The sequence below is a fragment of the Electrophorus electricus genome, chromosome 22, assembly GCF_013358815.1.
Source record: "Electrophorus electricus isolate fEleEle1 chromosome 22, fEleEle1.pri, whole genome shotgun sequence".
Lineage (NCBI taxonomy): Eukaryota > Metazoa > Chordata > Actinopteri > Gymnotiformes > Gymnotidae > Electrophorus > Electrophorus electricus.
In genome coordinates, this window is record NC_049556.1 from 5039252 (window position 1) to 5067188 (window position 27937).

The following is a 27937-nucleotide window of genomic DNA, read 5'->3' on the forward strand; positions in this document are numbered from 1 at the left end:
TATTGTTTATTACACTTATCATTGGATAAGATAGACCCTATGTTTTTTGTACTTCTAGTATGTATGTATGTATTTTGTACTTCTAATACCACCACTAGTATGTATTTTGAACTTTTAGCACTTATAGGTATCAGCAGTGATCCCTGTATTTCTACAGTATTCTAGTTCATTGGTATCTTGGACTCTAACCTACCGTACTGTACTAGGATGTATCCTATGAGTAAATGAAAAGCACTTTTGTAAGTCGCTCTGGATAAGAGCATCTGCTAAATGCTATAAATGTAAATGTAAATGTATGTAGGGTAGGCAGGTTCTTAGTCACAGTAATTGCATGACATCGCACTCCTGTGGAATATGTAATAGCGAGTAGGAGGTATAAATTGTAACATTTATTACATTAACATTTAAAAGTGAATTTATTACATGGATATAGTTTATATCATCAAATTTGCATATTTGTTCCTCTGGATTTTTCAATCATAGAGAGAATGTGTAAAGTGAATTGCAAACCAGTGGTGTGCTGTGCAAAGTTAGGATAAAAAAGTAATATGGTTATATTAGCTTGTTTTATAATGCTAAACCATTCATACACTTCACCCACTCATTGTTTACATTGCTGCTAATTTACACACACATGGAACCAGATATGCACCTTTGTACTCACTGCAGAGGTAAGTGTCCCACTTCAGAGCAGTAGTCATGGTGTAATGTGTGTGTGTGTGTGTGTGTGTGTGTGTATGTGTGTGTGTGTGTGTGTGTGTGTGTGAGAGAGAGAGAGAGAGAGAGAGGCACAGGGTTGCAGTCCAGAGACGGTGTTGTCCACGTGCGGGCTCAGTGGGTCGGCTCCCTACTGCGACAGCAGGTGTTGAACGGGTACGGAGTACGGATTATACCCATGTTGCCGTCCATGTTGGGACGCGGAGCTCCTGGGGGCCAGGAGAACTGCAGGTGCTGAATCAGAGAGGTGAAGAAGAGGAAGAGCTCTGTCCTCGCCAGAGATTCACCGAGACACACCCTCGGACCTGCGACACATACACACGTACACATATACACACGCCAACCAGTGAGAATACACACACACACACACACACACACACACACACACACACACACACTGTTCCCACTGATGCAGAACATCAGATTGATTGTCTACCAACAATCTGTCTGCCATTCCCCTTCCTGGACAGAACAGTGGCAGGCTCACCCAAAGAAAAGGGGATGAAGTGTTCGTGTTTGCAGAACTGCCCTTCCTCATCCAGAAAGTTTTCTGGGTTGAATGTTTCTGGGTGCTTCCAGTACTCTTTGTCAGTGAAGACTGCAGTTAGGTTAGTCATGATCATTGTTCCCTGTGTGTGTTGGGAGGAATAAAAAAAGAAATACATATATTGTACAGTCAGTAAAAGTCAATGATGCTTCTTCACCAAGAAGAGTGTTGTCATCTTGTATTTTAAAGGGAAAAAAATATAGTAAAAAAATGTAAATCAAAATCCAAGCTACTAAACCCAAACCCTAAAATAAATACAAAACATGCAGTGATTTACCCAGTGTTGGTATATCTTTCTGAATTTCAAAGTGTTCTCTTGGACTTCAGTTTGAAGATCCCTTTTTCACCCTTTCACCTGTTCAGACAGAACAATCCTCCCACCCTCACAGTTACCTTGGCGATGTTGTACCCCCGTAGCTGGGTGGGCTGTGTTGTCTCGTGAGCCACGCCGAGGGGCAGAATGTTGCCAAGGCGCTGGATCTCATGGACGGTGGCGTAGGTGTACGGGAGACGTGAGCGGTCGTCCATGCTGGGAGCACGGTCATAGCCCAGCACACCAACGATCTCCTCATGACAGCGCTCTGGCCAACAAGAGAATGTGGGAACATGCAGAGCACAGAGAAGAGAGAAGAATGTCGTTTAGTCATGAGTTTTCTATACCATTATCAAGTGCACATATGTGTCTAGGACACTGTTCCTTTGGGATCAGTCTGTCATTGAGTTTCACCTTGGACGTTGGAGTTGTCCATCATGAAAATGAGACCCCAGCGGAGAGTGGTCGCCGTAGTGTCACTGCCACCAAAGAAGAGGTCTAATGCCGTCATAATCAGGTTCGCATCATGGAACGTGGAATTAACTGTCGACTTGTGCTGCTTGGAACATGAAGACATGATTCTGTTGGTATATCAGAGATGTGATATACCAGCAAAGATGTGAGGCTGCACACGCCCCCACTCTGACACGCTGGGCTTTCTAACTAAGGGACGAGGTGATTCAGGCATGCTGAAGGGAACTTGGTCTGAGCTGCACCAGGCTCCAGCCCCCCTGACCCGGACTACAGGCCTCTCTCCACCGCCTGCTGTCCCAGTGAAGGGCTCCCCCTGCAGGTCAAACTCTCACCTTGCTTATTTCCACCAGGTAGGTATCGATGAAGTCCCGCAGGTTTTCTGGATCGAGAGTGTTCCTGTGCTCCACCACGGACTCCTGGACGAACTCTATTAAGGCACAAGCATTGCGGTAGATCTTCTGGTGTGGCCCTGGGAAGTGTTTTATGAAGGGGAACAGGTTGAAGATCTGTGTTAAAACAAGAAAAAATAATCTTACATTCCATGGTGTCATTTTAAAAGCAATTTCTTCTAGACTTGGTGGCAAAAGTTTGTCGCAGCAATCCACATTTATGAAAGAGGCAACGTGTTAAGTGGTGCCGTTTGCTTTTAACGTCACGTTAAATCTGGTGATATGTTTCTGGTGATGTGTATGAATTTGGCCCACTGTGTTTCGGTAGCAGCAATCATCAGGACAGTCCTGGCTGAGACCCTACCTGTGCTGCAGGTCCACCAGCTACTCGAATGTTTTCATTCAGAAGTTCCAGCAGCTGAGCAAAGCGCTTGTTGTTGTAGTCGAAGCGCTCTCCAAACACGATAGAGCAGATGATGTTGGAAACGGCGTTCATAATGGGGTGGATGGGGTAAAAAGGGTTCCCTTTAAAGAAAATAGCAGGAGAATTGATCAGCAATGGATCAGCAAAACGATGGCAGAACTTGAATTCTAAAGCTGTCACACAAGTAGAGCGTGGTCTAGAATTGTGTACTGAAATGTCCTTAAAGCCAAACCCTAGTGTCACCACACCCTCGTGCTGCTGGAACTCTTGGATGAGGTACTGTGTTTCCTCATTCACACGCTCCTCCACAGACTTCTTCCCCAGACCGAAATTACGCAGCGTGTGCAGCACAAAGCGTCGCTGCACCATCCATGCGTTACCATACGTGACCGACACAATACCTAAGAGAGAAATGTGTGTGTGTGTGCGTGCGTGCGTGTGTGTGTGTGTGTGTGAGAGACAGAAGGAGTATTAATTCTCTGTGGAATCTGATCTTTTCCTGTAAATGTAATGGGACTTTGAGACATACTTCTTCTGGCATGCACATTGTGTTACTGGTTTTAATGCTAGTTTTAAAAAATGTTAAAGTTTACAGTTAATTGGCAGAGTTCAGAGGTCATGCACTACTGACCGTACCCGTGGGTGATCCAATCAAATAAAGGCATGAACGGCCTTCCGGAAAATACAGTGCCTTTGTGAATGTACGCTTCCTTCATGAGCTCCATGCTGTTCAGCACAATGATTGGCTTTCTGCCCAAGTGCATGGTGCACATCTCTCCATATTGGCTCATCTGAAGAGGAAGCAGAATACCAGCCATGCAATGTTTACACCGTTACATAAGGGCAAAGGATAGGAGTGGTTTCATTTTTGTTTCTTGACTGACTTACAGTGCAGACGCCTGTGTAACCAGGTAGGTTACAGTACAATACAGATACCTGTGTAACCAAGTGTTTTACGGTATTTATTTAATGTTATTTAAGGCCAACATGAGCTCTGGACTAAGGGAACGAGGGGTCTGTACCATAGTGCAAACAGTACACTTACACAGGGCACACAATACATTTACACCTGTGGGACCTGAGGCACCTGGCTGTGCTTTCAGCTCACCACACTCCCAGGTTGACTCAGGACAGGTGTGGGCAGGAATGCAGTGTGCTGTATGGGGGTTGACCAGTCACCTGTGTAACCTGCTCACTACACAGCTGCCGGAATGCCGTGTGCTGTATTGGAGGTGACCTGCTCTGTACTCAGCCACTGGTATCTTTTTGAGTGGAGGAGGGGAGTGCTTGGGGGAGTGTTTGTTATGCCTGTCATTGCTGACCTGCTGGCTACATTCCATGGCAGAACAAGTAAAGGTTTTGACATGACGACATAAGGAAGTTCAGAAGTCTACCGGCAGTCACAACTACAGATTTCTAAATATTCTGAGGTCTATAAAACTGTAACTATTGCCAGTAATCAGCAGATTAGTGACTATATTCAATTGCATATGTAATGCTGTACTGACCACTTACATACGACATAAGTATTAGGTGTCATATGTATGACACTTGCTCAGTATGCTAGAGGATCAATGTTGGTTGCTTCACATAAATATTATTACATGACCACACATCCATACAAGTCATGATCACAGAAACAATTTCACAACCTCTACAGGACATGAACACAGCGTAAATAACCAGGACAATGAATAAACTGACCAATCTGATGTGGGCCATTGGATCCCTCAATATCTGGTGCATGTTTCCCAGGAATGGCAGTGGGGTGGGTCCTGGAGGAGTGCAACTCCTAGAGGAGGTCATCCTGAAGACCTCCAACAGGAGCAGGGAGAGCAGGAGCACCAGCAGTGCTAGGCCAGCAGAGACCCAGTCCACATATCTGAATAAAGACTGCATTCTGAGAGGTGCTGTACGCTGCAGAGAAGTGCTGCTTTATACAGTATCGCCCAGAAAGGAAGGAGAGAGGCAGGGAGAGAGGGTGGAGAGAGAAATGGGGGGAGGAGAGAGGGGGAAAGAGGATGAGAGAGATTGGGTGAGGGAGTGTGTGTGTGTATGTGTGTGTGAAGGAGAGAGTCCATGAGTGAGAGAGAGAGTGTATGTGTGTGTTTGTGAGACAGAAGTAGAGGGAGACAGAACCGTTTGGCTGTCGCCTCTATAAGATCCCCTCATGTGTGACATTACTGGGTAAAAGGCACATGAAGACAAACAGGTTTCTTGATATGATTGTAGAGCAGGTGAAAGGTCAAGAGCACAGAAAATGTTGCTTTACTTCAACTCACAAATTATTTTCACACACAAACAAACCTTATGTTTAATCTCACATCAGTAAGTCCTGATGTTTGAACCTTATAAACACTCATTTACAATTGTTACAAAAGAGAGGTTTTTTCACTTGACTGATGCAACCTCTTGTAATGGTCTGATGTTTCATCTTTGTTGCAGTATAATGAGTATAATGAGGAATGTGGGTTGTTGTGTCTCTAAATGTGAGTGTATAGTGGGGTTTTGTGTGTCTAAATGAGTATGTTGTGGGAGTTTGTGCCTCTAAATATGAGTGTATTGTGGACTTTTTGTGTAGGTTCACGATGTTCTGGGCATCATGAGTTAAAGAGTTGAGACACTATGGCTCAGGGATTTTGACTTCCCCTCCTGCAGGAGATTCTTGGGTTAAATCCCAGGAAGCCCTGGTTTAAAGAGGTGTACTTATTACAAATAAGAGCACCTGTTACAAAGTGATGTCGCAAAGAGCTTTAAATCACGTATACAGATGTAGTGAAGAGGGATGACTTATTTTGAGATGTGAAGATGTTTTTATTAATGCTCACATTGAGAAATACTTGAATAATTTGTTAACTAAATAAATGTTTTTTAAATAAACAGAAGCTATGCATTTAAAAAGTTAATGCAGTGGCCTTACATCATTTTGCTATAAATGATGTCTCTAAAGGAAAGCTCATACTCGCACTTTACACCTGTCAGTCGTAAATCCGGCTCATCTTACACTGCTTTCAAGTTCTGTCAGAAATATCATGGGGCGTTCCAATTGCATACTATTTACTAATAATAAATAGTTTTTGAGTATCTATTACCTAGTGTATTTAAAATTGAGTACACTCAAAAATACAAGATGGATACGTAGAACTAGGCAGTTTTGGAGTATGGTTTGAATGGACACTGTTGTCCGCTAATGCAAAACGGAAAAGGAGGAGCTACTCGCGTCTGGGAAATTTTGAAAACAGTTGGTTCAGCACCGACTGTTGCAGGCGGTTGGTGTATAAACGTCAGTACACCAACAGTAATATAATTAAGAAACATAAAATGGCTGATATTTTAACTGACAGTAAGAAATGTATTTGAAACGCATGTTACCTTAAATTAGCTATCAACCTAGCTGTAGTATTGTTTGGCTTTCATAGGTAAGATAGGTATCCAATTAGCCGACCAGGAAGCTAGCTGACGGCAGCTAAATGTAACTTATCCATGTTTGTAAACGAGGGAGAATATCATGCTTTACTGTTTTACGGTTAATACCAATGTTGATGTAATATATGAACTCAGTGAGAAATCTATGACCTCATACATGAATAACCATAGTTAGGATACAGTAGCTACTGCTCCTTAATTGCCATGTAGCTAGCATTACCTAGCTGAGGTGTGAGCTCAGGTAATGTTACATGATAATTGTTAGCGTGAGCCCAGAATAATTGTATCTTTAGGTGTGTGAGCACAAAAGGAATACAGTAAAAGGAAGTTAAACATGACAAATCATCTAAAACACTCTCAGGGGCTGATGGACACCCGCCTGCTGATAACCAGCCACAAAGAGGAGAGCGAGAGAGGAGGGAAATTTTGTAATTCGACCGGATCGCCGTGGAGCCCAACTGCCTTTCATTCAGGTTTTTCCGTTTTCTTTAAACGCAGCTCTGTTGTAAATGTGCTTTTCAGTCCCAGAGGGGCCGTGTTCCGTTAGGATATGAATGACAGTGCGAACCCTCCATGTGAAAGATGACCATTTACTGTGGTGAACTCGTGAAGGCTGCGGTTTAATTCACAGGAAAACAACTGGAATCTACACGTTAGTAAATAAAGCAGCACTCTTTTACCGGGGCGTCTTTGTCGTAAAGCAGTACGGTTAAAAAAAAAAAAAAAAAAAAAAAAAAAAAAAAGCATCGTAAATTTACCGTTTTATTTGATCAAATATAATCTTTAATAAGCTGTAGCTTACAGTTACGTATGTTGGCATAGCAACGCTTCATCACTTCCTATTAGTACGAAACTAAGTAGTACGTTAATATTTTGTGTAGGAACTCGCCAAAGCCGAACTATTACGATCAGAATATACTATATATATATTATAGTATTAACATTAACAAAAGGAGTTCTCTCATGGCATCCATTTCCACGACCAATAACCTCTTGAACGCATAACCACGTCGTAATTACGACCTCCAAACTAGTAATTAGGACTTTCTGAGCAGGGCTGGAAGGCTGCGTTAATTCAGTTCAGTTCAGTAAGCTTTATAGTATTGCCAATTATAGTCTAGTATTATAGTATAGCATTAGCTGCTTGTCAGAACCGCCAATAAAACACAGAGCTAGCTAGCTAACGTTAGCAAACTACCAGCTAAACAAGTTAGCTAGCTAGCAGTTAGCGAGCGCTAGCTAGCTCAATTCGCCAGAATAACCACCAAGTCATCTATACAACAAGCTGTTAGCTAGCGAACTAAGTTAACGTTAGCCAGCAGTTAACTAACTCCTGTTCAAACACTGGGTTTCTCTAGCTTAACCGGTTCATTGGAACCATCTATGAAAAACTGCCTCAAAATACACTAATTGACTAGCTAGCTAGCCAGCCGTCGCAGCAAACAACTTAACAATGTATAGTTTGTTCACCAAAGTTCTCTCAAATGGATTTTGGGGATCTTATTGAATGTGTGGGCACCTGAAATGCTAATATATTAGATTACTAATATATGACTGATATTTCTTTTCCGTAGGCCTTATACATTCTACAATCAATAATGACGACATTCAAACATTTATTGCAACATTTCAATAATTAAATATGATTTTCAGCGGATCTGAACAAACACAAGAACTGTAAGACCACACAGCACACGCTTCGCAGTGTTGATGTGCAAGCTTTTTTTTCTTTTTTTGTCTAGCCAACAGATGTCACTCTTCTCTGTTGTCGGATTTCAATGCTCCAATGCATCGAATCTTTTTCGACACAATCAGGAAGAAGCTCTTAAAGCTTCAGTGGGTCTTCATCCACCCATCACTACAAAATAGGTTAACACAAACGAAGGCTTTGAAACACAGATTCTAATAAACACACCCATTCAAATAAACATGCAATGAACAGCCAAAAACAGCATCAGACAGGGTTTAAATACATGAACTTAACCAGGTAAGAAAAAGGGGCAGGTGTGGAAAATCAAATGAGGGGCGGACAAAACGAAACTATGGAATGGAACTGAAATACACAAGACAGGAAAAACACGGAACATATAAGCTGGGAGGGACTGATCATGACACTAAGGATGCAACATGCCTTATTACAATTGTTAATAAAAAGTACACATAGTAATACATATGATGCAGAACACATGCCCCTGTGGATCTTACAACAATTCATTTTAACCTCTTTAATTTTAAGGGATAACATAGTTATGGTACATAATAACTGTGCACCAATAATCAGAAACATTTAACTACAAGTAGCTGACCTTAGACCTGCAATATGAATCCATTGCCTGGTCCTGGTAATCAGACAGTTGTTGTTTTATATTACACCATTCCCAAGGATTATCTGGGTTGCTTTCAAGAGATGTATACTAAATGTATAGTATAGTAGATGTATAGTAAATACATGAAAAAAAAATACCCTGCAAAATTGAACAATATTTCTTGCCAGTACCAGACTCAAGGTATAATGTAAGAGTACCAGCAATAACTGCAGGTGGTATCAGGTACAAACAGAAAATAAGTCTTCTGATGATGGACATTTTTACAAGGGCATACAAAATCACTCAATACATTTTTCAGAAGCAACAAGGCTGATAATAATGAAGATAAGTGGATTTTTTAAAAGATGATTTGTAATCCGTGCCAGGTCCATTTCTATCTGAACTGACATTTGAGTGTGAAGACAAGCTTTTCAAGTTTTTCACATTAGCATAAGTGGGTAGGGACAGTTGTACACATAAGAGAGAAGCCCTGTGCATATAGTATATTTTTTTAAACCTCAGATACACTACAGGTACATACAAGTATGCAAAATATACTTGCCCATACTTGTAAAGAATTTGTGAGACACAAAAAAAATTCTGATCTCTGTAATAGAAGTTGTTTAACCAATGAATGAACAACAGGGGTGAACAATTATTAATTGCTAAAATATTTGTGACTGTATACTTTTTTGTATTACATTATTATGTTTGTATTATATTATTTGTAATATATTGCTGAAAATGAATCATTTTATAGGAGCAAAAGTCTTATACAAGGGGAATAAAGCTGATATACATTTTTATTCTGAATGCATTTATTTATTAGTTTATTTTTTAACTAACAAATGTAATAGGAACCATTAACTTTAGAAGCCCCATTGTTAGTGAAGAGAACAATGAATTGCTGAAAATGAATTAGTATTTTATAGGAGCAAAAGACAGAATCTTCTGAAGGCATTTATTTATTAGTTAATTTTTAACAGCACTAAAGAACATTATGTTAAATGTTAATACCATATGAATCAGACTGAATTGGTTCACACAAATGGTGATTCTTACAGTGGATCATAAATGTATTACAAAGTAAAGTTGACATACTAGAATAAAAAAAATCAGGTGAATCCCAAAACAAGGTAGCCATAAGAAAACAAAGCTCAGCAAGAAAAAGCTGCAGGCCCCAATCCTACACATTTCTCAGAAGGTGGAGACACATCTCACAAGATGTGAGTTTTAATTTAACAAACCCAGAATTTAACGGTAAAAATCACAGCCTGCTTTTTGAACCGCACCAAGCAGTTTAGGTGGGCCCTCAAGATGGTGTGTTCAGTTAAGTGCATAATCTGGGTTTCCTGACCTGCTTTACCGCAAGAGGAGCTCGACCAAAGCTAGCTCCCAACAACAGATTTGTCCCTCTACTGCCAGGAAAGTGATTCAAAGATAAAGAGGTAGAGCTTCTTCTTGCGAAAAATTGAGGCCCTCATCCAGTACAACACTTATGACTTCTACACACATACATACACAGTTAAAAACCATTCTGGACACTGGACATTCTACACTGAAAAAATTATTGATGTTTATTACTCCTGGCTCACCACCCCTTCCGCGTTACAGTGCCACTCCTCAGACTTATTTACGTTAAATTGAATGTTTAGTGTTGTTAAATGGTTGATTTGTATATGCGTGTTAGTTTAGTCCTTTCACATTAATTTATTGAAATCCAAAATCAATATTAAATCCACAAGTCTTTTACTTTGACCTTTTCTCAGATAATAAATTTTTGTTTTTCTGTTAATCACTTCAGTTACACCATAACACAGTAATCATCACACAGTACACAATAGAACTATACTGTTCTCTTTTACCTTTTGTGTTGTGTTTGGGTTTTAAGTACCAACTTTGTGCTATGCAGACAAAAAAAAAGGAAAAAGTGCTGAATAAGCAGATGGTTATTTAGATGCTCATTATTAAGAACATTGTCATGTTTCAGGCATTTATGAACCAAACCAGCCTGTGTAGTCATGCCGTTAGCCAGCTGTGAGGTCACTGAGGTCTGGATCCAGCTAATTTCTTTAGAGCTCAAAATAAAAATTTAAGATAAATACAACTAGATTTTTTTTATCTTGTGGTCGACAAGTTGTCCTACATGATGAGTGCATTCTGAATTCAGATTAAAATTAATAAGTGTCCATTGTGTGAGAGAAGGTATTAGCGCAGCCCCATGCATCATCAGCGTTTCAACTAACATCAGTTGTTGGCCTCTAAAGTAAAAGCAACATGTTAAACATGTAGCATGATAGACATGTAGATTGAAACATGTTAAATATGCATACTCTAGCCATGATGAATACTAGGCTATTTCTTTCTTATTAGTAGGTTAGCTAACGTTTCTCACAACTGATTAAAAACAACGGTATCAATAACAGTAGGTCTATAAAAAATAGACGTTACGGGGATGGTTGATCAAAACAATCCAGTCAGATTTGTTTCTAAGACCCCTTGTTTGTATTTGTTTGTAAGCGAATTAAGATGTTAAGACGTTACAAGCATCAGGGTTAGGATTAAGGTTAGGGTTAGTATAAGGAAAAGCAAGCAGATGTAAGGACTACACTAAATTAAAAAAGGAGATCAGGTCAAAGTCGATTACAGTCATATCATGAGTAGGGCGTAAGCACTGATTTAGCCAGGAATTCAGCAGGACACTTCACAACAAAGTTAGTAATGCTATAAAATATCATATAAGATGTAATTGGTTCAATAATAGTACAGTAACAATTTCGAAGAGAACCACAACCGAGGCATACAAGGGCTAATCTTTTTGTATATCTGTAACAGCGTCAGTCCTGCCCACTAGCCTTTCTCCGCTCAGACGTAGATCACCCTCACCTGAATACTGATTAATTACACCTGTCTCTCATTTCAGTTTCTTTTATAACCTCCCTTTTCCCATAGTATCCTCGCAAAGTATCGTATTCTCATGTATACCAAGCATTTGTTTATGTTGCTTTTCCCGGATTTTGACCTCTGCTTTCCCCCTAGACAATGCCTCACTCTTAGTACCTTAGACAACCTCGGATTCTGCCTTCTGGTTTGGACTGTGCCCTCAACTCTCCTCTTCGCCATTCCCTTCCCGTTTACGACTACTCTTCTATTTTGCCTCACAACTCCTTCCTGCCTGTACTGAAAATAAACTCTTGCATTTGGATCCACACTTACCTGTGTCCTGACGATTCCTTACAACATCCTTGAATGATGCACTTATATACGGATGACACACCTTGCCCAGACCACGTGAGGCTGTTGTGCATGCAGATATCAGGAGCACATGCAGTGAACTTATTCCAAGGCTCTACTTCACAAAAGGAGCAGACTGTGTTATGGAAACTTAAAGGTGTGGGGAGTGCACCCAAAACGTTCTCGCCCCAGTTCTGACAATTCTGAGCTGTGCAACCAGTGAGGATTTATTAGGACATCATCAATTTCTTCTCTCTTTGCATACAAGTGTAGAATTATTCAATCTTTGGTGTATACAATGAGTCCCTTTTCTATCTAATCTTATTTATTCAAAAGAGGCACTTTTTTCTCTGCAAAGAGAATATGTCTCTTGATAAATTCATGTAACAGCATCCCAAATGGTTTTGTTGTTGATAGATTTCTTCTTTTTTATTTGTAAATTTGGGATTCCAGAGAACAATATATTGCAATGTTTTCCTGTTGTTTTTCTATCCTTTATATTTCATTTTGTTAAAATCATACCATATGGAGCTGTCTTTAGTCGTATTAGCTTTTCAAAGCTTCAAATGTGAAGTTTTACATTCATTTTTGTAGACATTTGTTAATTCCAGTTACCTCATTCTTTATTGCATCATGCACTGGCTCACTGTATCACTTTATGTGACAGTTTCTCTTCCGAAAGCTTGCCTGAACGTTGGCATATTTTGACAGTTTTCAGTCTGTTCTGCCTTGCTTTCCTTTATGCAGTTTTCCATGCTTGGTTAAATATGTGGGTTCAGAGCTGGAAAAAATACTAACATACCCATTAAAGATGCTCCTACATGCTGCAGTGTGTCTTTCCATTTTGGACAGCTAATAAGTTAAAAAACAATTTGCAGACACTTGAATACTGAAGAAAGCACAATATACCAATACATTTTTTGATAGTTTACATCAGTGTCCAGGATACATTCCAAGAACAGATCTTAAGCTTTACAGCATTTGGCAGGTGCTCTTATTCAAAGCAAATTACATTTTAAAGCAAATTCTAGCTGGTTATTAATTAATAGGTCTTTTTTATTGCTGTACATCAAAAAAGCTGTAATACCAATAATATACAAGAATTTTTCAAAAAGAGCAAGAATTTGCCTCTCAAAAACAAGACATGCCTCTCTTGTCTGCATCAAAATTTCTGTTTGTCTTAAAAGTCAAATCCTAAAACCTTAGCCGGTTACTTGTGCACAACCAGAATTTTTGATGCACTTTGTTCCTCACTGCACTAGTGCTCTGCACATGTAAAAATTAAGACCCAGAACATGCAAAGATGTCATCAAAATATAGAATAGTTGTTTTGAGGAATCTAAAATCTATGATTGTCAATATTTGTTTATCACAGCATAATCACAGCTGCTAGCTAGTGTAACTAGTTAAGAGTGCATTTTGACCAATATCTACCTAAAGTAAGCTACTTTGAGTGGTTAACTACCTAACCTAGCTATTTCCTTTACTTAGCTATTTTGTCCTGACATGTTTGAATCAAAACGAAATGAAAATCTATCCTGATTGTTTGCTGAATCAATTCTTGATGATTCAGGGTAGCTAGCTAACCTAGTGAATTTAGCCACCTGGTCAAAGTGTAAAAGCCATGATTATTAAGGTTGTCTGCCAGATTTAATTAAAAAAAAGAAAGAAACAAGTTCACATGAAATGGGCCTTAATGAAGACATTGCTTTAGCCAAAGAAATCTAATCACTTCCAATGTACCATTACAGGAGGAGAAAAAACAACAAAATCTAGGTTGAAGTTTAAGGTAGCATGTTAACTAATCATCGGCATGTGAGTGACTATAACAGCTGATACCTGCTTGTAAAGTGTCCTTGAGTCTGAGAACGGTGCTATATAAATGTTAATAATAATAATAATAATAATAATAATAATAATAATAATAGCTAGCAAGATGAAACAAAAAGCATCAGGGAGATGAGGAAGAAAATATGTTACTTGCAGGTTTGTCACCATGGGGAGATTTACATGTGGGTTCTTACAATGTGCCACATAAAAAAGTGAACAGAGCTCGAATGATGTGATATTGTTAAGGGACTGAGGGGGCAAAACGTTCAATTAATATTACAAATTTTATACACGTTCAGAGTAATCATGGTTTATACATTGAAAAAAGTTCCATAGCTGGATACTCCTAATATATTCACGGACAGAACACTGGAGCTTTATGGCGAAACAACCTCTGCGCTTGAGAGGAAATAAGATATTTTAACTTACACTAGCTATCAATCAAAAGGTCCAGTAATACACAGTCCAGAAGTACATTTTAGTAATGCTAAAACGAGACAGCCGTGTTTATGTCGTCACACCTGCTGTTTGTGACGTCACAGAAGCAGATATATAAAAAGGCTTATCTGGCGTCATGGTTACCATTTGGACAGAGTGCGCAAACTGGACAAACCAAAATACGAACTACAAGGATATTCAACAATTGTTATTTCACATTTTCCTGTGGATAAATTGGATTATTGTCAGTTATAGATTTCTCCGATATCAAAGGTAGGCCTAATTATTCTGGCAAACTGGGAAACGTTTATATGAAAAGAGTGCATAAAGGAAATAATTTCCATGTGTCATTTAGATTGAGACATTCGTGAGACATTCATACAAAGCGTAATTTTTCCTTTGAAAAGTGCTGGGTTTTGGATTCATTTCTGATGTCCCTTAAATTCGTGTTCCTTTTATCATTGATGGCACGCGTGTTCACTGAAATCAGCGCTTGGTCTAAAAGGAAGAAGGTGCACATTTATGGCTGTTTGTATACTTGTTGGCGTCGAAAAGTATCAGCACTGTAGTTTAAAATATATTTGTAATACAACTTTTGCATTTTGATTAAAAATAATTTTCGTTTCACGAAATATCAGTTGCCCTGCGTTTTGACATTGTAGATCTCTTTTAGATGAAACATTAACATTTTTACTTTCAAAAAGTGGTGGGGATAAAACCAGCCATTTAGGAATGTTACAATCTGATTTTCAGCCGAAGTGACATGTAGCATACCCATCATAATTTACGCATATGCCCGTGAACAAATTAAAATTATTACTTGTGTGCTGATCATCTTAAGAGAATATTTAATAGATTAAGAAAAGTGTCATGGTCCGAATCCTGCAGGGCAAGAAGCGTGGTTACAAACAAGACGCACGTCACACCGAACGGTCGCCAGGGAACTCCCACTGAACGTGGCGGGGCGTACCACGTGATCAGTGGAAATGAGCTCTTATTATGACAAACGTTTGCTGAAGAGTAGTTGGATATCAACTAAGGGTTTTTTGTAAAATAATATACAAGTAAATAATAAAGTAAAATGCAAATAATATACACAAATTATGTGTTATGTAAAATGATTAATCAGAAACATTCTTTAGTAGAAACAATTTCATACAATTAGACAGTGATATATATGTGTGTGTGTGTGTATGTGTTATTTGCATTAAGAGAATGTTGCACAGAATAAGACAAGTTTATAGAGGTATAATTTAATGTTTATTTGTAAAATATTTAAAGATTTAATATATTTTCTGGTTTTTCCCAGTGAGATCATCATGAGGGGAACAGGAAGTACAAAGAAGAACTTCTTCCCTCATGTGAAGAACATCCCAGCTCCACAAAAAAGCCCTATAGAGGCAATAGCCAACCCAAATATTTCTCCTTTTCGTTTTGTTAATTCGCACAGAGGAGGAAGCAGCCACTATTTTCCAGAAATTTCTGGGGTCCCCCAGAGGAAGCAATATAAACCTCAAGTCTCTCAAAACCTGAGAAAATCTGGCACGGGCACAACATTAGCGGCACTGCTGAAGGCCACGGATGTAAAAAATGGTGGAAAGTCAACAGGCAGACTCCTGGATGAAGGTCAGCGATGCAGCAAATCTCGGTTCCCTTCTCTGGTTGTAGAGCCACACACCAAGAGCAGTGCTGTGAGTGTGAAGGCTGATCACACTCCACCAGCTCCATCCATCTCAAGGCTACCTGCCCTCCACCCAAAGCTGGCTGCTCTCAAACCAAAAAGCTCCAAGCCTGCTGTGACCCTGCATGTCCCCCACAAACATGTCAGGGAAGTACCAGGAAAGGTGCAGGACAAGGACAGTGAGATGAACTCTACATTTTACACCAAGCCAGAAGTGGGTGAGGTCCTCTACCAGGACCTGGAGAGGCTAACGTCAGCCCGTCAGTGTGCCTCCAAGGTCGAAGCTTCCCAGCACCAGCATGACCTGGGCTACCACAAACCGCTGCTCATCAGGAGGGCGACCTTACATAAGGTAGAGAGCAGAGCTGCGCGCCCAGCTCCGCCTGCCCCCTCCTTGGTGCCGCAGCGCAACCGTGTGCCCCGGGTGTGCAAGATTGAAGAGAAAACCAAGAGGTAGGACAAGTGCCAGGATGGCCAGGCTGCCTCTACTTCCCCTGGAGCCAAAGAAACATCTGTTGTGAAGATTTATTTCTCTCTGTTGTTAACAGGGAGAAGGAACTGTGGGTTTGACCAGGTGGGACAACAGACAGGTGAGCATAGGGGACCTCTCATCAATGGGTTAAAAAAAATGACTTCTTTTGACATTTATTTCACCATCGAATACTAGAGTATTGAGTATTGAGTTAGATTTGTTTTATTTGTCTGTTGTGCCTCAGCACCTGCACCAGTGCGTGTGAAATGAACGGACTTCACCTGCTCTGTAGATGACCACGGTCATTTGCCTTACAGCCTCTGTAAGCAACAGAAACCTTCAGGGCCATGTTTGCACATTTGCTCTCCAACCTGAGATTGTCTGACATCCAGCATTCCTGACACTTATTACTTCCTGAGAAAAAAAATCTTTAAATAAATGCAATTTTAAATGTATGCAGAGATGTTGGTCTGTGATATTTCTGGTTCAGTTATCTTGAGTGTGTCTCCATTTCCTGTAGGATGACTAAAAAGAGAACCTCCAGTACAAATGTAAAAATGGGTCTACGTTTCTTCTTTCTTCACAACTGCTTCCTCTCCAACACATACTTGTGTTCTTTTCTTTCTACTGGACAATTACAACAGACATTACATTTACCTTGACTTAAAGCACAAAGTTCCACTTCTGACCCACTTCTGACTCTCTTCTGATTCAGCAAACACCAGTTCTCTTCTGCTGGTTGATAATCAGGGAAAGAAAAACTTTATCAGATATGTAATGAGTTATGTTTGACAAAGTCACAAATGACACCAAACATAATTAACCAATACTGATTTTAAAGACTGCATAGACCTACCGATCAAATTATGTGAGCATTTAAACTCCATTAAAAGTAGGACTTCAATATAAATATATTCAAAAAAACTGGCACAGTAGAGATTTTTCAAATTTGATCTGATCGCCAAGTGTCACCACTCAGTTTTTTTTTTTTTTAGTGATTTTTCAGCACTGGAGATCCCCTTGGCCTGCATATATGCAATATTGCACTAGTCTTAAGGCCTGTTTTAGCTGGCAGTCAAGCTGTATAATAAACCTCTGAGAAACACTATATAGGAAAATCATTTTGAGCAGTACTTAAGCTACATTCAAATATTACTAATTGTGTTGATGCAATATCCATTCAAAGCACACACACTAGCAATGTGTACTTTTGTGCAGCAGCACATCTTCATTCAATAAACACTTTTTTTTTTTTAAACATCCGTTTTAAGTTTGTTTTAGTATTTTGAACTCATAGTTCAAACTTTGTGACTGTTTTGCTTTTAATCCAGTAAACTTTATTTTGTATTCATAAATGTCATAAAGGTACGTGTCTAATCTAAAGCTCTTCAAAAAAATGTTAGTCTCCGTTTCTCTCTGCTTAGGTAGCGTTAGTTTGAGGTGAGCAATGAAATTCCGCAATATCGTCCATATAGGCGCATTCCAATTTGAATCTTGGAGACTTGACCGTGAATCGCTAAAGCGCGGATAGCTTCACCGCGTTCAACGGAGGCCACTAGTTTAATAATTTGTGCAGTAATTACTCACTACAGGTGTAGTTTCACCCTGACCTTAGGTGTGAATTGAGGGGCGGGCTCAGCACTTATTGAACTAAATTAGGACGACGGTATTCAACATCCGGAGGAGGTTTGGTGGTGTTCTCAATCTACATCTCACCTACAGGACTTCACAAACTCAGCTAAATATCTTCTCATATTATCCTTTATCTCATACATTCACAAATCAAGCATCTGAAATGTGCTTCACAATTCCTGTCCACATATCCCACAGATCTCCTCGACACAATCACAGACGTCACAATCTCAGCAACCTCACTGACTCACAACGCTTCACACCATCACATATCGTGGTGGCAGGAGGGCTCTGGAACTGCCAGTCTGCTGTCCAGAAGGCTGACTTCATCTCAGCATTAGCATCCCTCCACTTCCTACACTTCCTGGCTCTGACAGAAACATGGATCACCCCTGAGAACTCGGCGACTCCGGCTGCCCTGTCCTCTGCCTTTTCATTTACCCATTCTCCGAGGCGTCTTGGCAGGGGTGGTGGCACAGGTTTACTAATGTCTCGAGAGTTGCGTTTCACTCCACTTTCCTTCGCTACACTTTCCATCTCCTCTTGAATTTCATGCCATTACAGTGTCTTTCCCCACCAAACTTCTTATCATTGGCATCTACCGCCCTGCAGGTTCCCTAGATCACTTCATTGATGAACTCGACATCCTTCTGAGTCAATTCCATATTGAAGGAAACACACTCATTCTCCTTGGTGACTTCAATCTTCCATCAGACAGGCTGCATTCCTCCTGCATCCTTCTGCTGTTGACAGCATTTGACCTCACCCTCAACCACTCTCCTCCGACTCACAAAGCGGGCAATGTTCTGGACCTGATCTTCACCCGTACCACCACAACATCGAACATTGCAGTCACCCCCCTCTATCTCTTGGACCATCACTTTCTATCCTTCTCTCTCTCCCTTCCTTCTCCTTCCATCCAGTCCTCTCCAACATGTTCCTTCTTCCTCTGTCACAATCTGCACTCCATAACTCTCTCTTCCCTTACTTCTACTATTTTGTCCACCCTTCCTCACCCCGACTCTCTATCCTCTCTCTCTTTGGATACAGTTACAAATACTTTCATTTCTACACTCTCCTCGTCAATGAATCTTCTGTGCCCTCTCTCCTCTAGGCCCACCAAGTTCTCCCCACCTGCCATGTGGCTAACAGAAACACTTCGCTGCCACTAGAAAGAACTAAGGACTGCAGAGAGGTGGTGGAGGAAATTTCGCGTAGATTCAGACCTCAGCTCATACAAGTCTCTCCTTTATAAGTTCTCACTGGAAGTAACATCTGCAAAGTAATCTGACTACAGAGAGAAATTCAAATCATCCTCATCTGATCCACGCAAGCTCTTCACTATTTTTTCTTCTCTCCTTAATCCTCCCCTCCCCCCCTCATCTCTTACTCCAGAGAATTTTGTCACTTTCTTAAGAGGAGAAGGTTGCAGCAATCCGCCAGTCCTTTTCCTCTGTCTCCACCCCTCCAACCAATGTGCATTCCCCAACATCCAACTCTCTGACTTCTTTTTCTCCTCTCTCCACAGATGAAATTCTTCAACTCCTGACTTCCAGCAATCCGACTACATGTCTGCTGGATCCAATTCCTTCTGCCCTGTTCCAGACAATCGCAAGAGATCTGCTTCCTTTCATCTCTGTCATCATCAACAACTCCTTATCTTCTGGATATGTGCCTACTGCATTCAAAACCCCCAGGGTGGTACCAATCCTCAAGAAGGCCACACTTCACAGCTCCGGCGTTACCAACTACAGACCGGTATCACTTCTCTCTTTCCTCTCAAAAGCCCTTGAACGAGCAATTTTATAATCAATTGTCTCTTTTTCTCAACCAGAACCAGCTGCATGATCCCAATCAGTCTGCCTACAAACCGGCACATTCTACAGAAACGGCCCTCATAGCGGTGACTGAGAAACTTCATGCCGCTAAAGCTGCCAGTCATCTGTTTTGATTCTTCTAGACCTTTCAGCAGCCTTTGACACAGTGAACCACAACATTCTTCTCTCTGTTCTTTCCAGGCTTGGTGTGACTGGCTCTGCTTGGAGATGGTTTCAGTCCTATCTGGATGGACAGTCCTATCAAGTGACATGGAGAGGATCCACATCCAAACCGTGTAGACTCTCCACTGGTGTTCCACAAGGCTCAGTATTGCTTTCTCCTGCCACTGCTATGCTGATGACACTCAATTATTTCTCTCTTTTCCACCCTCTGACACGCAGGTCTCCAGACGTATCTCGGCATGCTTGACTGACATTGCGTCATCAATGACAGCCCACCACTTGAAGCTCAACTCCAGTAAAACTGAGCTTGTGTTCAACCCAGGTACTCCCAACCCTTACCATGACCTCACTGTTTCCTTTGAGAACTCCCTGGTATCACCATCCGAAGCTGCCCGGAGCCTGGCTGTAACTTTGGACAACCGGTTGTTGTTCTCAACTCATGTTTCTAATCTAACCCGGTCTTGCAGATTCCTCTTTTGTAACATACGAAGGATTCGACCCTTTCTTTTGCAGGAAGCTACCCAGGTGCTTGTGATCTCAAAGCTAGACTACTGCAACTCTCTACTTGGTTGTCTTCCTCTAAGAGCCATCAAACCTCTACAACTTGTCCAGAATGCATCAGCACGACTGGTCTTCAATCTTTGGAAGTTCACACAGGTTACTCCACTGCTGCGCTCCCTTCATTGGCTCCCTGTAGCTGCACGCATCAGATTTAAAACCTTGATGCTTGCCTACAAAGCCAAAAATGGACCAGCCCCTTCATGCATGAGGTCAATGGTCAAAGCCCGATCCGTACCTCGAGTACTTTGAACCTCAACTATGACTCGGCTTGAAATACCTTGCTTCAGGTCTTAAGGATGACAAGCATCGAGACTACTTTCTGTCCTGGCTCCAAGATGGTTGAATGAACTCCCGCTTGCTGTCTGGACAGCAGAATCCCTTGCGGTCTTCAAATGCAGACATCTATTTGTAGAATATTTAAAGGACAACTGACACTGTTCCCATATTGACTGGCTAAATTAGTACTTATTGTAAGGTATTGTTTGTTGTTTAACAAACTCTAGCACTTATCATTGGTTAAGATTGACATTATGTATTTTGTACTTTGTACCGGTGATGTGTTAGGCCTCAGACGATTAAAGCATTTAAACTTCTGTCAGCATTTAGGCCTACATTTAGGACTGAACCCAAACCAAACTCAACAATGAGGAGGATCTAGAAATCTAGGTTGGTTCGTTGTATAATGTGTCTTTTTTCTTATTTTGTGAACATTGAAATGTAAAATGTTTGACAGCTTTCACATTGTATTGGATCTGTCAACCTGTATCTGAATGTTGACAAGACAAAAGAAATGGTTGTTGACTTCAGGAGAGCAAGGCGAGCTCACTCCCCGCTTGCCATCAACGGCTCCTCAGTGGAGATCGTCAAGAACATCAAGTTCCTTGGTGTTCACATAGCGGGGGAACCTCACCTGGACCCTGAACACCAGTTCCATCACCAAGAGAGCCCAGCAATGTCTTTACTTCCTTCGGAAGCTGAGGGAAGCCCATCTCCCATCACTCATCCTCACTACCTTCTACAGAGGTACTGTAGAGAGCATCCTGAGCAGCTGCATCATTACCTGGTTTGGGAACTGCACCGCCTTTGACCGCAAGACCCTCCAAAGAATAGTGAGAACAGCTGAGAAGATCATTGGGGTCTCTCTTCCCTCCATCACGAACATCTACATAACACGCTGCATCCAGAAAGCCACCAACATTGTGAAAGACCCCATACACCCCTCACATGAACTGTTCACCCTTTTGCCATCTGGAAGAAGGTACCGCAGCATCCAGTCCCACACCTCCAGACTGTGCAACAGCTTCTTCCCAGAAGCCATTAGACTCCTGAACTCTGGCTAACTCCAATACCAATTCAGATTCCAAAATGGGCACTTCTATACATGCTTATAGACAGTCACAAACACACACACACACACATACATATCTATACACACACTCACACATTGTTTTGCATCGGACTAGTGCTGAGGTCAAACCTCACACAAATAAAGTCTGCACTCCTCTTGCAGTCTTGCACATTATCCTACTTGCTGCTAGAGTACTGTACTAAACCAGCACTGTACTCTGAACTGTTCTGGCTGCTACCGGTGACTGCTATGTTCAGAGTAGCATGTCACTGATTGCTATGCATAACTCGCTTTACATATGCCCAGTACTGTGTACTGTACTAAATTGCACTGTCTACTCATTTTGTATTTGTCCTGTCCTGTATTTATTATTGTTTATTTAATATTTATTTAATGAAATTTTGCACTATATTGGACTGTTTGCTCTTGTGTAGCATGTCTGTTGCACTGTTGTTTTTATGTTGCACCATAGTCCTGGAGGAACATTGTCTCGTTTTTGTTGTGTTCTTGTATATAGCTGAAATGACAGTAAAACCTCTTGAACTTGAACCATCATCTGAGCAGGCTTCATATCTGTAATTACGTTTCAAGGCAAGGCAAGCAAACCTTGACCGCTGTCAAAAGATACTACTGAAAAGTTAGATGATAAGAACTTTAGCAGACTAGTTATTGGAATACTTATATGTTGATGAACAGTTGGCATCTGTTTACAGATAAAAGGAGCAACAAATTTAAATGGCAGAGCCCACCCAGGCACCCCCTCATACACAGACCAGGGGCCTCAATTATAAACGGTGCATACACAAAAAAAAAGGGTCTGCAATGTGCATACATACCATCTCAGATGGAAAACGGGATGTATAAAGAAAGACTTGGCAGGAAAATGGGTGTATATTTATGGAAGCCTTGACACATACGTACAGCCATAAAAGCATTTGGGAGATAGCGGGAATTGGCGAGGCAATCCCCTGTGATTAAATAGAGAATTGCAGCTTAATGTGCAAACTTCATCATGTGTATCAGTTCATAACAACAAGCTAAGCTCCATAATAGGTCACCAAGTCAAGAAAATTCATACCTAAGCATTTTTGTTTGATGTGTTTATTGATTTATATGGCTATACCAGTTCATTAGCCTGTTTTTATGTTTTGACATTTATTGTTTCAAAAAAACTACTTGCATCTTCCAATGTTCTTGATCCCCACTCCTAAGAAACCTTAAATGGACGGATAAGAGTTGTGGATAATTATAAGTCTAAACAGCTGTAAACTAATTCCACACAATCATAGAGTGTTGTAATTAGCTTTAAACAATTGTCTGTGTCAATCACATAGCAGCCTTAAACACTGCATCACATCTGCGGGGGACAGTGGCTACCTCCTCAAGTGCTGGCTCCTTACTCCATTCCCTAACCCACATAGCACAGAGGAGAGACGATGCAATGACACACATGCTCTGTTGTGCTCGGTTGTGGAGTGCAGCATTGAGCTGCTAAAATGTCGCTGGCGTTAACTGGATGCATCAAATCAGAGAACATCAGGTGCTATACTAACCAGAAAAGGTCTGCTGGATTGTGAGAGCAGGTGCTGTGTTACACAACGTGCCACTGCAGAATGGTCTCCCCCTTTAATCACTGACCAACAACCCAGTGACCCTGAACCAGACCCACATCCCTACCAACCAGACGCTAGTAATCTTCAGGCTGCCACACTGCGTGAGGAGGTGATGTGTTGACTGTGAATAACTGAATCCCAATGCAAAGGTATATTTGTAGAACACATTCTTTTAATGGTGCTGACATTTCAGACATACCTTTTATTTACTTTTAGCTTTTTGTCAGCTTTTCAAATGCTGTAATTGTATTCACACTGCTTTTTCAGCCATTCTGTATAACCACAGTAAATGAAACACAAGAACGCAAGTTTAACATTGGTAAACCCTTATTAATGAGATACCTCAGTTGCTCATGTTATCAAATACATTACTTAATGTAAATCAACACTTCAAATTAAAATAATATTAATGTAGTTTTTACATGTTTACTTAACATTAGTTAAATTATTGTAAATGTATTACTTCATGTCTTGTTCATGTTAACTAAAGCATTACTTATGTAACGATAAAGCTCCACTACCCACACATCATGTGGTACGGCCCGCCACGTGTTGTGGGACACGTCTTTGTCGATTGTTTCTAGTGAGACTGCCCTCTTATTTATTAGCATGCCCCCATGCTAATGCTGTCATTTGTAACACCTGCACCTTGTTCTTTGTTTATTTACAAGCGTATTTAAACACTTGTGTTGCTCATATCGTTTGTCGGTCATTGTTAGGGGTCATGGTTCACTTATCGCAATTGCTGTTCATGGTCTTGCTCGTGTGTATATTTCTGTAGCTGTATATCATTTATATCAGGTTTAACTGGCTCGTTACATGCGAGTGCCATTAATGTTTATTGTTTATCCGTGTATCGTCTCATGTTTAATAAATGATTGTCAACACTAAGAGAGGTTTCTGCATTTTGTCCCTTGCCCTGCAGCACTCGGGCCTTCAGATCTTGTATATTTTGCTGGTAGAACACTATAAAATGCATAACTAAGCAATAATATATTAATTAGGATTAATTTAGCAAGAATGAAAAAAAAAAGGAAAAGAAGCTTGGTGCTGCTATGGTGACATTTTATAAGTAAAACAAAACTACTACTCATATACACAGCTTCAGAGAAAATTTTCTTGGGTGCTTAAGACTGAACAGCACTAACAGCCTACAAAAGTTCCCTCACCTGGTTCAGAAAACCTTCTTTGGAGTCTCTCTCTTTCTTTAACCTCTCTCTCTCTCTCTCTACAGTCAGATTGTTGTACCTGGTCTCTATCTTTGGTCAGGTTGTTGTTACTGTAAGGTTGGACTCAGGTCAGCTACATGATGACACCAACAGCCTACTGGGTGAGCAACCACGCTCTAACAATGGTGGGCCCGTGTGCAGAACAGTTAGCGCTTGCATCAGGTCAAACAAAAGGAAAAAACGAAACACCATGCTGAGCGTGGAAAAAGGGAGAACAAAGGATGCCACGGGAAGAAATGGCAACCCCGATGCACTGGGGAAAACCAAACTAAAATCTCCCAAACAAAACAAGAAAACAGCAAAGAACTTGAATGGATAAGGGAAGCCTCAGGAGAAAAACAGACTGGACAGGGAAAAGTGGAGACGGCAGGGGACATGTAAAAACACAAACACCCTCACAGAAAAGAAGTGAGGTGTAGCACAAGGGCTCACAGACCTCAATACCCCAAGTTACCGGCTAGGAGCTTGGCTCAGAACTTTGGCAAAGACCCAGTACTGAATGACTACCGCCCTGTCGCCCTCACATCAGTCGTGATGAAGTACTTTGAAAAGCTAGTCAGAGATTTCATCACATCTTCACTGCCAGCCTCCATGGACCCACTGCAGTTTGCATACCGCCACAACTGCTCCACTGATGATGCAATTGCACATCTGCTCCACACCACACTGACCCACCTGGACAAAGGGAGGGGTAATTATGTTAAAATGCTATTTGTCGACTACAGTTTAGCATTTAACACCATCATCCCCTCCCTATTCACTACTAAGTTGGAGGATCTAGGACTGCATACATCCCTGTGCGACTGGATCTCCAACTTCCTAACAGACAGACCACAATCAGTACGGGTGGGCAACTGTGCCTCATCCACCCTCACCCTCAGCACTGGAGCTCCTCAGGGTTGTGTCCTAAGCCCCCTGCTCTACTCACTGTACACCTACGACTGCACAGCCACTTCCAGCTCCACTCGGACAACGATGAGAGGACAACCTGGAGGAGATTAAAACACCTGGAAAACTGGTGCCAGGAAAATAATCTCCTCCTAAATGTCAGTAAGACAAAGGAGCTGATTGTGGATTGCAGCAAGAAGTAGGAGCGACACTACCAACCTGTGAGGATTAGTGGAACCATGGTGGAGAGAGTAGATAGTTTCAGGCACCTTGGTGTTCACATCTCACAGGACCTGTCCTGGTCCCGCAATACCAACTCCCTGGCGAAGAAGGCTCGTCAGCGTCTTTACCACCTCAGACGCCTAAGAGACTTCAGACTGCCCTCCAAGGTACTGCGGAACTTCTACACCTGCACTATCGAGAGCATCCTCATGGGGAACATCACAGTCTGATTTGGGAACAGCACCAAGCAGGACAGACAAGCACTCCAGAGGGTGGTGCGTTCAGCAGAGCGCATCCCTCATACGGAACTTCCTGACCTGCAGACCATCTACTACAAGCGGTGCCAGACCAAGGCCAGGAGGATTGTGAAGGACCCCACCCATCCCAACAATAGGCTCTTCTCTCTATTGAGGTCAGGGAAGCGCTTTCGCGCCCTGAAGACCAAGACAGAGAGACTGAAGAGGAGCTTCTTCCCACAGGCCATTCGGGCCCTGAATCAGGGAAACTGATAAACTGTGGGGACCACCACCATCATGTAACATATAACTTTAAATATTTTCAATTACAAGATGGAACTTTACATTGTGTACATACATATCCATATATACATTGTGTATATAAACATAATATACATATATATTGTACATACATACATATATATTGTACATACATACATATATATTGTACATACATACATTATATATATATATATATAATGTAACATACACACACAAAAATATATTGAGAGAGAGAGAGATTTCTCCATGCACCCCTGTTTTTCTTTTTCCTCAGTTTGGACAGAGCACTCTCAACCATTTCACTGCGAGTTATACTGTGTAGGACTATGTACGTGACAAATAAACCAAACTTGAAACTTGACTAGGTCACTGGGCTTATATAGACCAGCTGTTAGCCCAGCTAGCCCAGCTGTTAGGTCTTAAGCCTGATTAGTGGTGTGCCTGACTCAAAGCCTCCCTCTGGTGGCCGGAGGGGGCCTTGGCCTGGCACCAAACGTTACAGTTACTGTCAGTAACTGGAGTCTCTCTGCAGGAAATTGACCCACAGCACTGTGATGGCAGCCAGCAGAAGAACACACAGCAGCCCCAGACACACTACAGTCAGTCTGGAGTATATACTCCTTGCAGTGTCTCCTCCTATAATGGGAAATGCATATGGATACACATGGGCTTTAGCTGAACATTCACATCAAGTTATTATCTTTGCATTGAGCTAAGCTTATCATTATGACATTGGAAATAAGACACTCTTTCTAAATTAAATGTTTACAAATGTGTGTGTGTGTGTGTGTGTTGAGTTTGTGAGGTAGAGTATGTGGTAAACTACATTACTGTAGCTTTCTGCTGGTCTGCATTGACAGTTTATTGATTGTACTTTGCCTCAGTCACATTGTGTAGGAAAAATGTGTGTTGAAATAAAGTTTCAAATGTTCAAATGATAGTGAAATATCACAAAGGTACATGGCATTTTGCAAATAAATGACGACATGTATGTAACTTAATATGCCTGTATGAGAGAGTAATATCTAAGGTTTGGAATATTTATGGAATAGGGCTGAACAGGACATGGAATGTTAGTGCTCACTCAAGAGTTTTGGGGAAGAGAGTACTCGACCTTCTGAAATTGTACCAAATAATTCGGAATTCATAGATATAACACACTGGTGGTGTCATGGGTGAAGAACGTGTAGGTAAAAAGGAGGAATCAAATGCGAGTCTCCAAATGAAGCGTTTAATTAAACGAATGAAACCGACCATAAAAGTGCACTAACAAGAACAATAGAAGCAGGCATAACATCAGTGACTGACAAATGGTCAAAGACACACAAAGGCCTTTTATAAGACATCAAATAAAGACATACCACGACCCAGGTGGTGTGACAAATGAGGAAGACACACACCGCCCTTGATGGACGTGTCAAATAATCAGTACATGACTGCGTGAACACAGGAAGAAGCCACGAACTAAGCCGCCGCAGTTCATGGGAGCATCGTGACAGGTAGTTTATGTGAAAGTAGGTGGGCCCAAACTGGCATACTCAAATAAATCACTTGATAGCATTGAATATTCTTAAAGTACAGTCCATTTATCAATACAATATGTATTAGGATTAATACAAGTACCTGCTTACCAATTTTCAGTCGTCCACATGCATCCATTGACCAGACATCCTAC

At 41.1% G+C, this 27937-nt stretch overlaps 1 protein-coding gene across 3 annotated transcripts; it reads right to left on the reverse strand.

The window, feature by feature from the left end:
- Positions 1–233: 233 nt before the first annotated feature.
- On the reverse strand, positions 234–27928 carry LOC113568672 (cytochrome P450 2B4-like). Of its 3 annotated transcripts, none has more exons than XM_035521254.1 (11): positions 27894–27928; positions 16909–16983; positions 4569–4794; positions 3496–3655; positions 3113–3265; positions 2805–2965; positions 2384–2557; positions 1992–2133; positions 1658–1845; positions 1205–1346; positions 234–1022 (listed from the first exon to the last, which is right to left on the reverse strand). In XM_035521254.1, exons 3-11 carry the CDS (start codon positions 4761–4763, stop codon positions 832–834), a joined length of 1506 nt encoding a protein of 501 aa, XP_035377147.1. In that variant the 5' UTR covers positions 4764–4794; positions 16909–16983; positions 27894–27928; the 3' UTR covers positions 234–831. The 3 variants fall into 3 exon arrangements, with proteins under 3 accessions (XP_035377147.1, XP_035377145.1, XP_035377146.1); XM_035521252.1 differs by having other exon boundaries at positions 1992–2136; XM_035521253.1 differs by having other exon boundaries at positions 1992–2136; positions 4569–4797.
- Between the last annotated feature and the right edge of the window lie 9 nt (positions 27929–27937).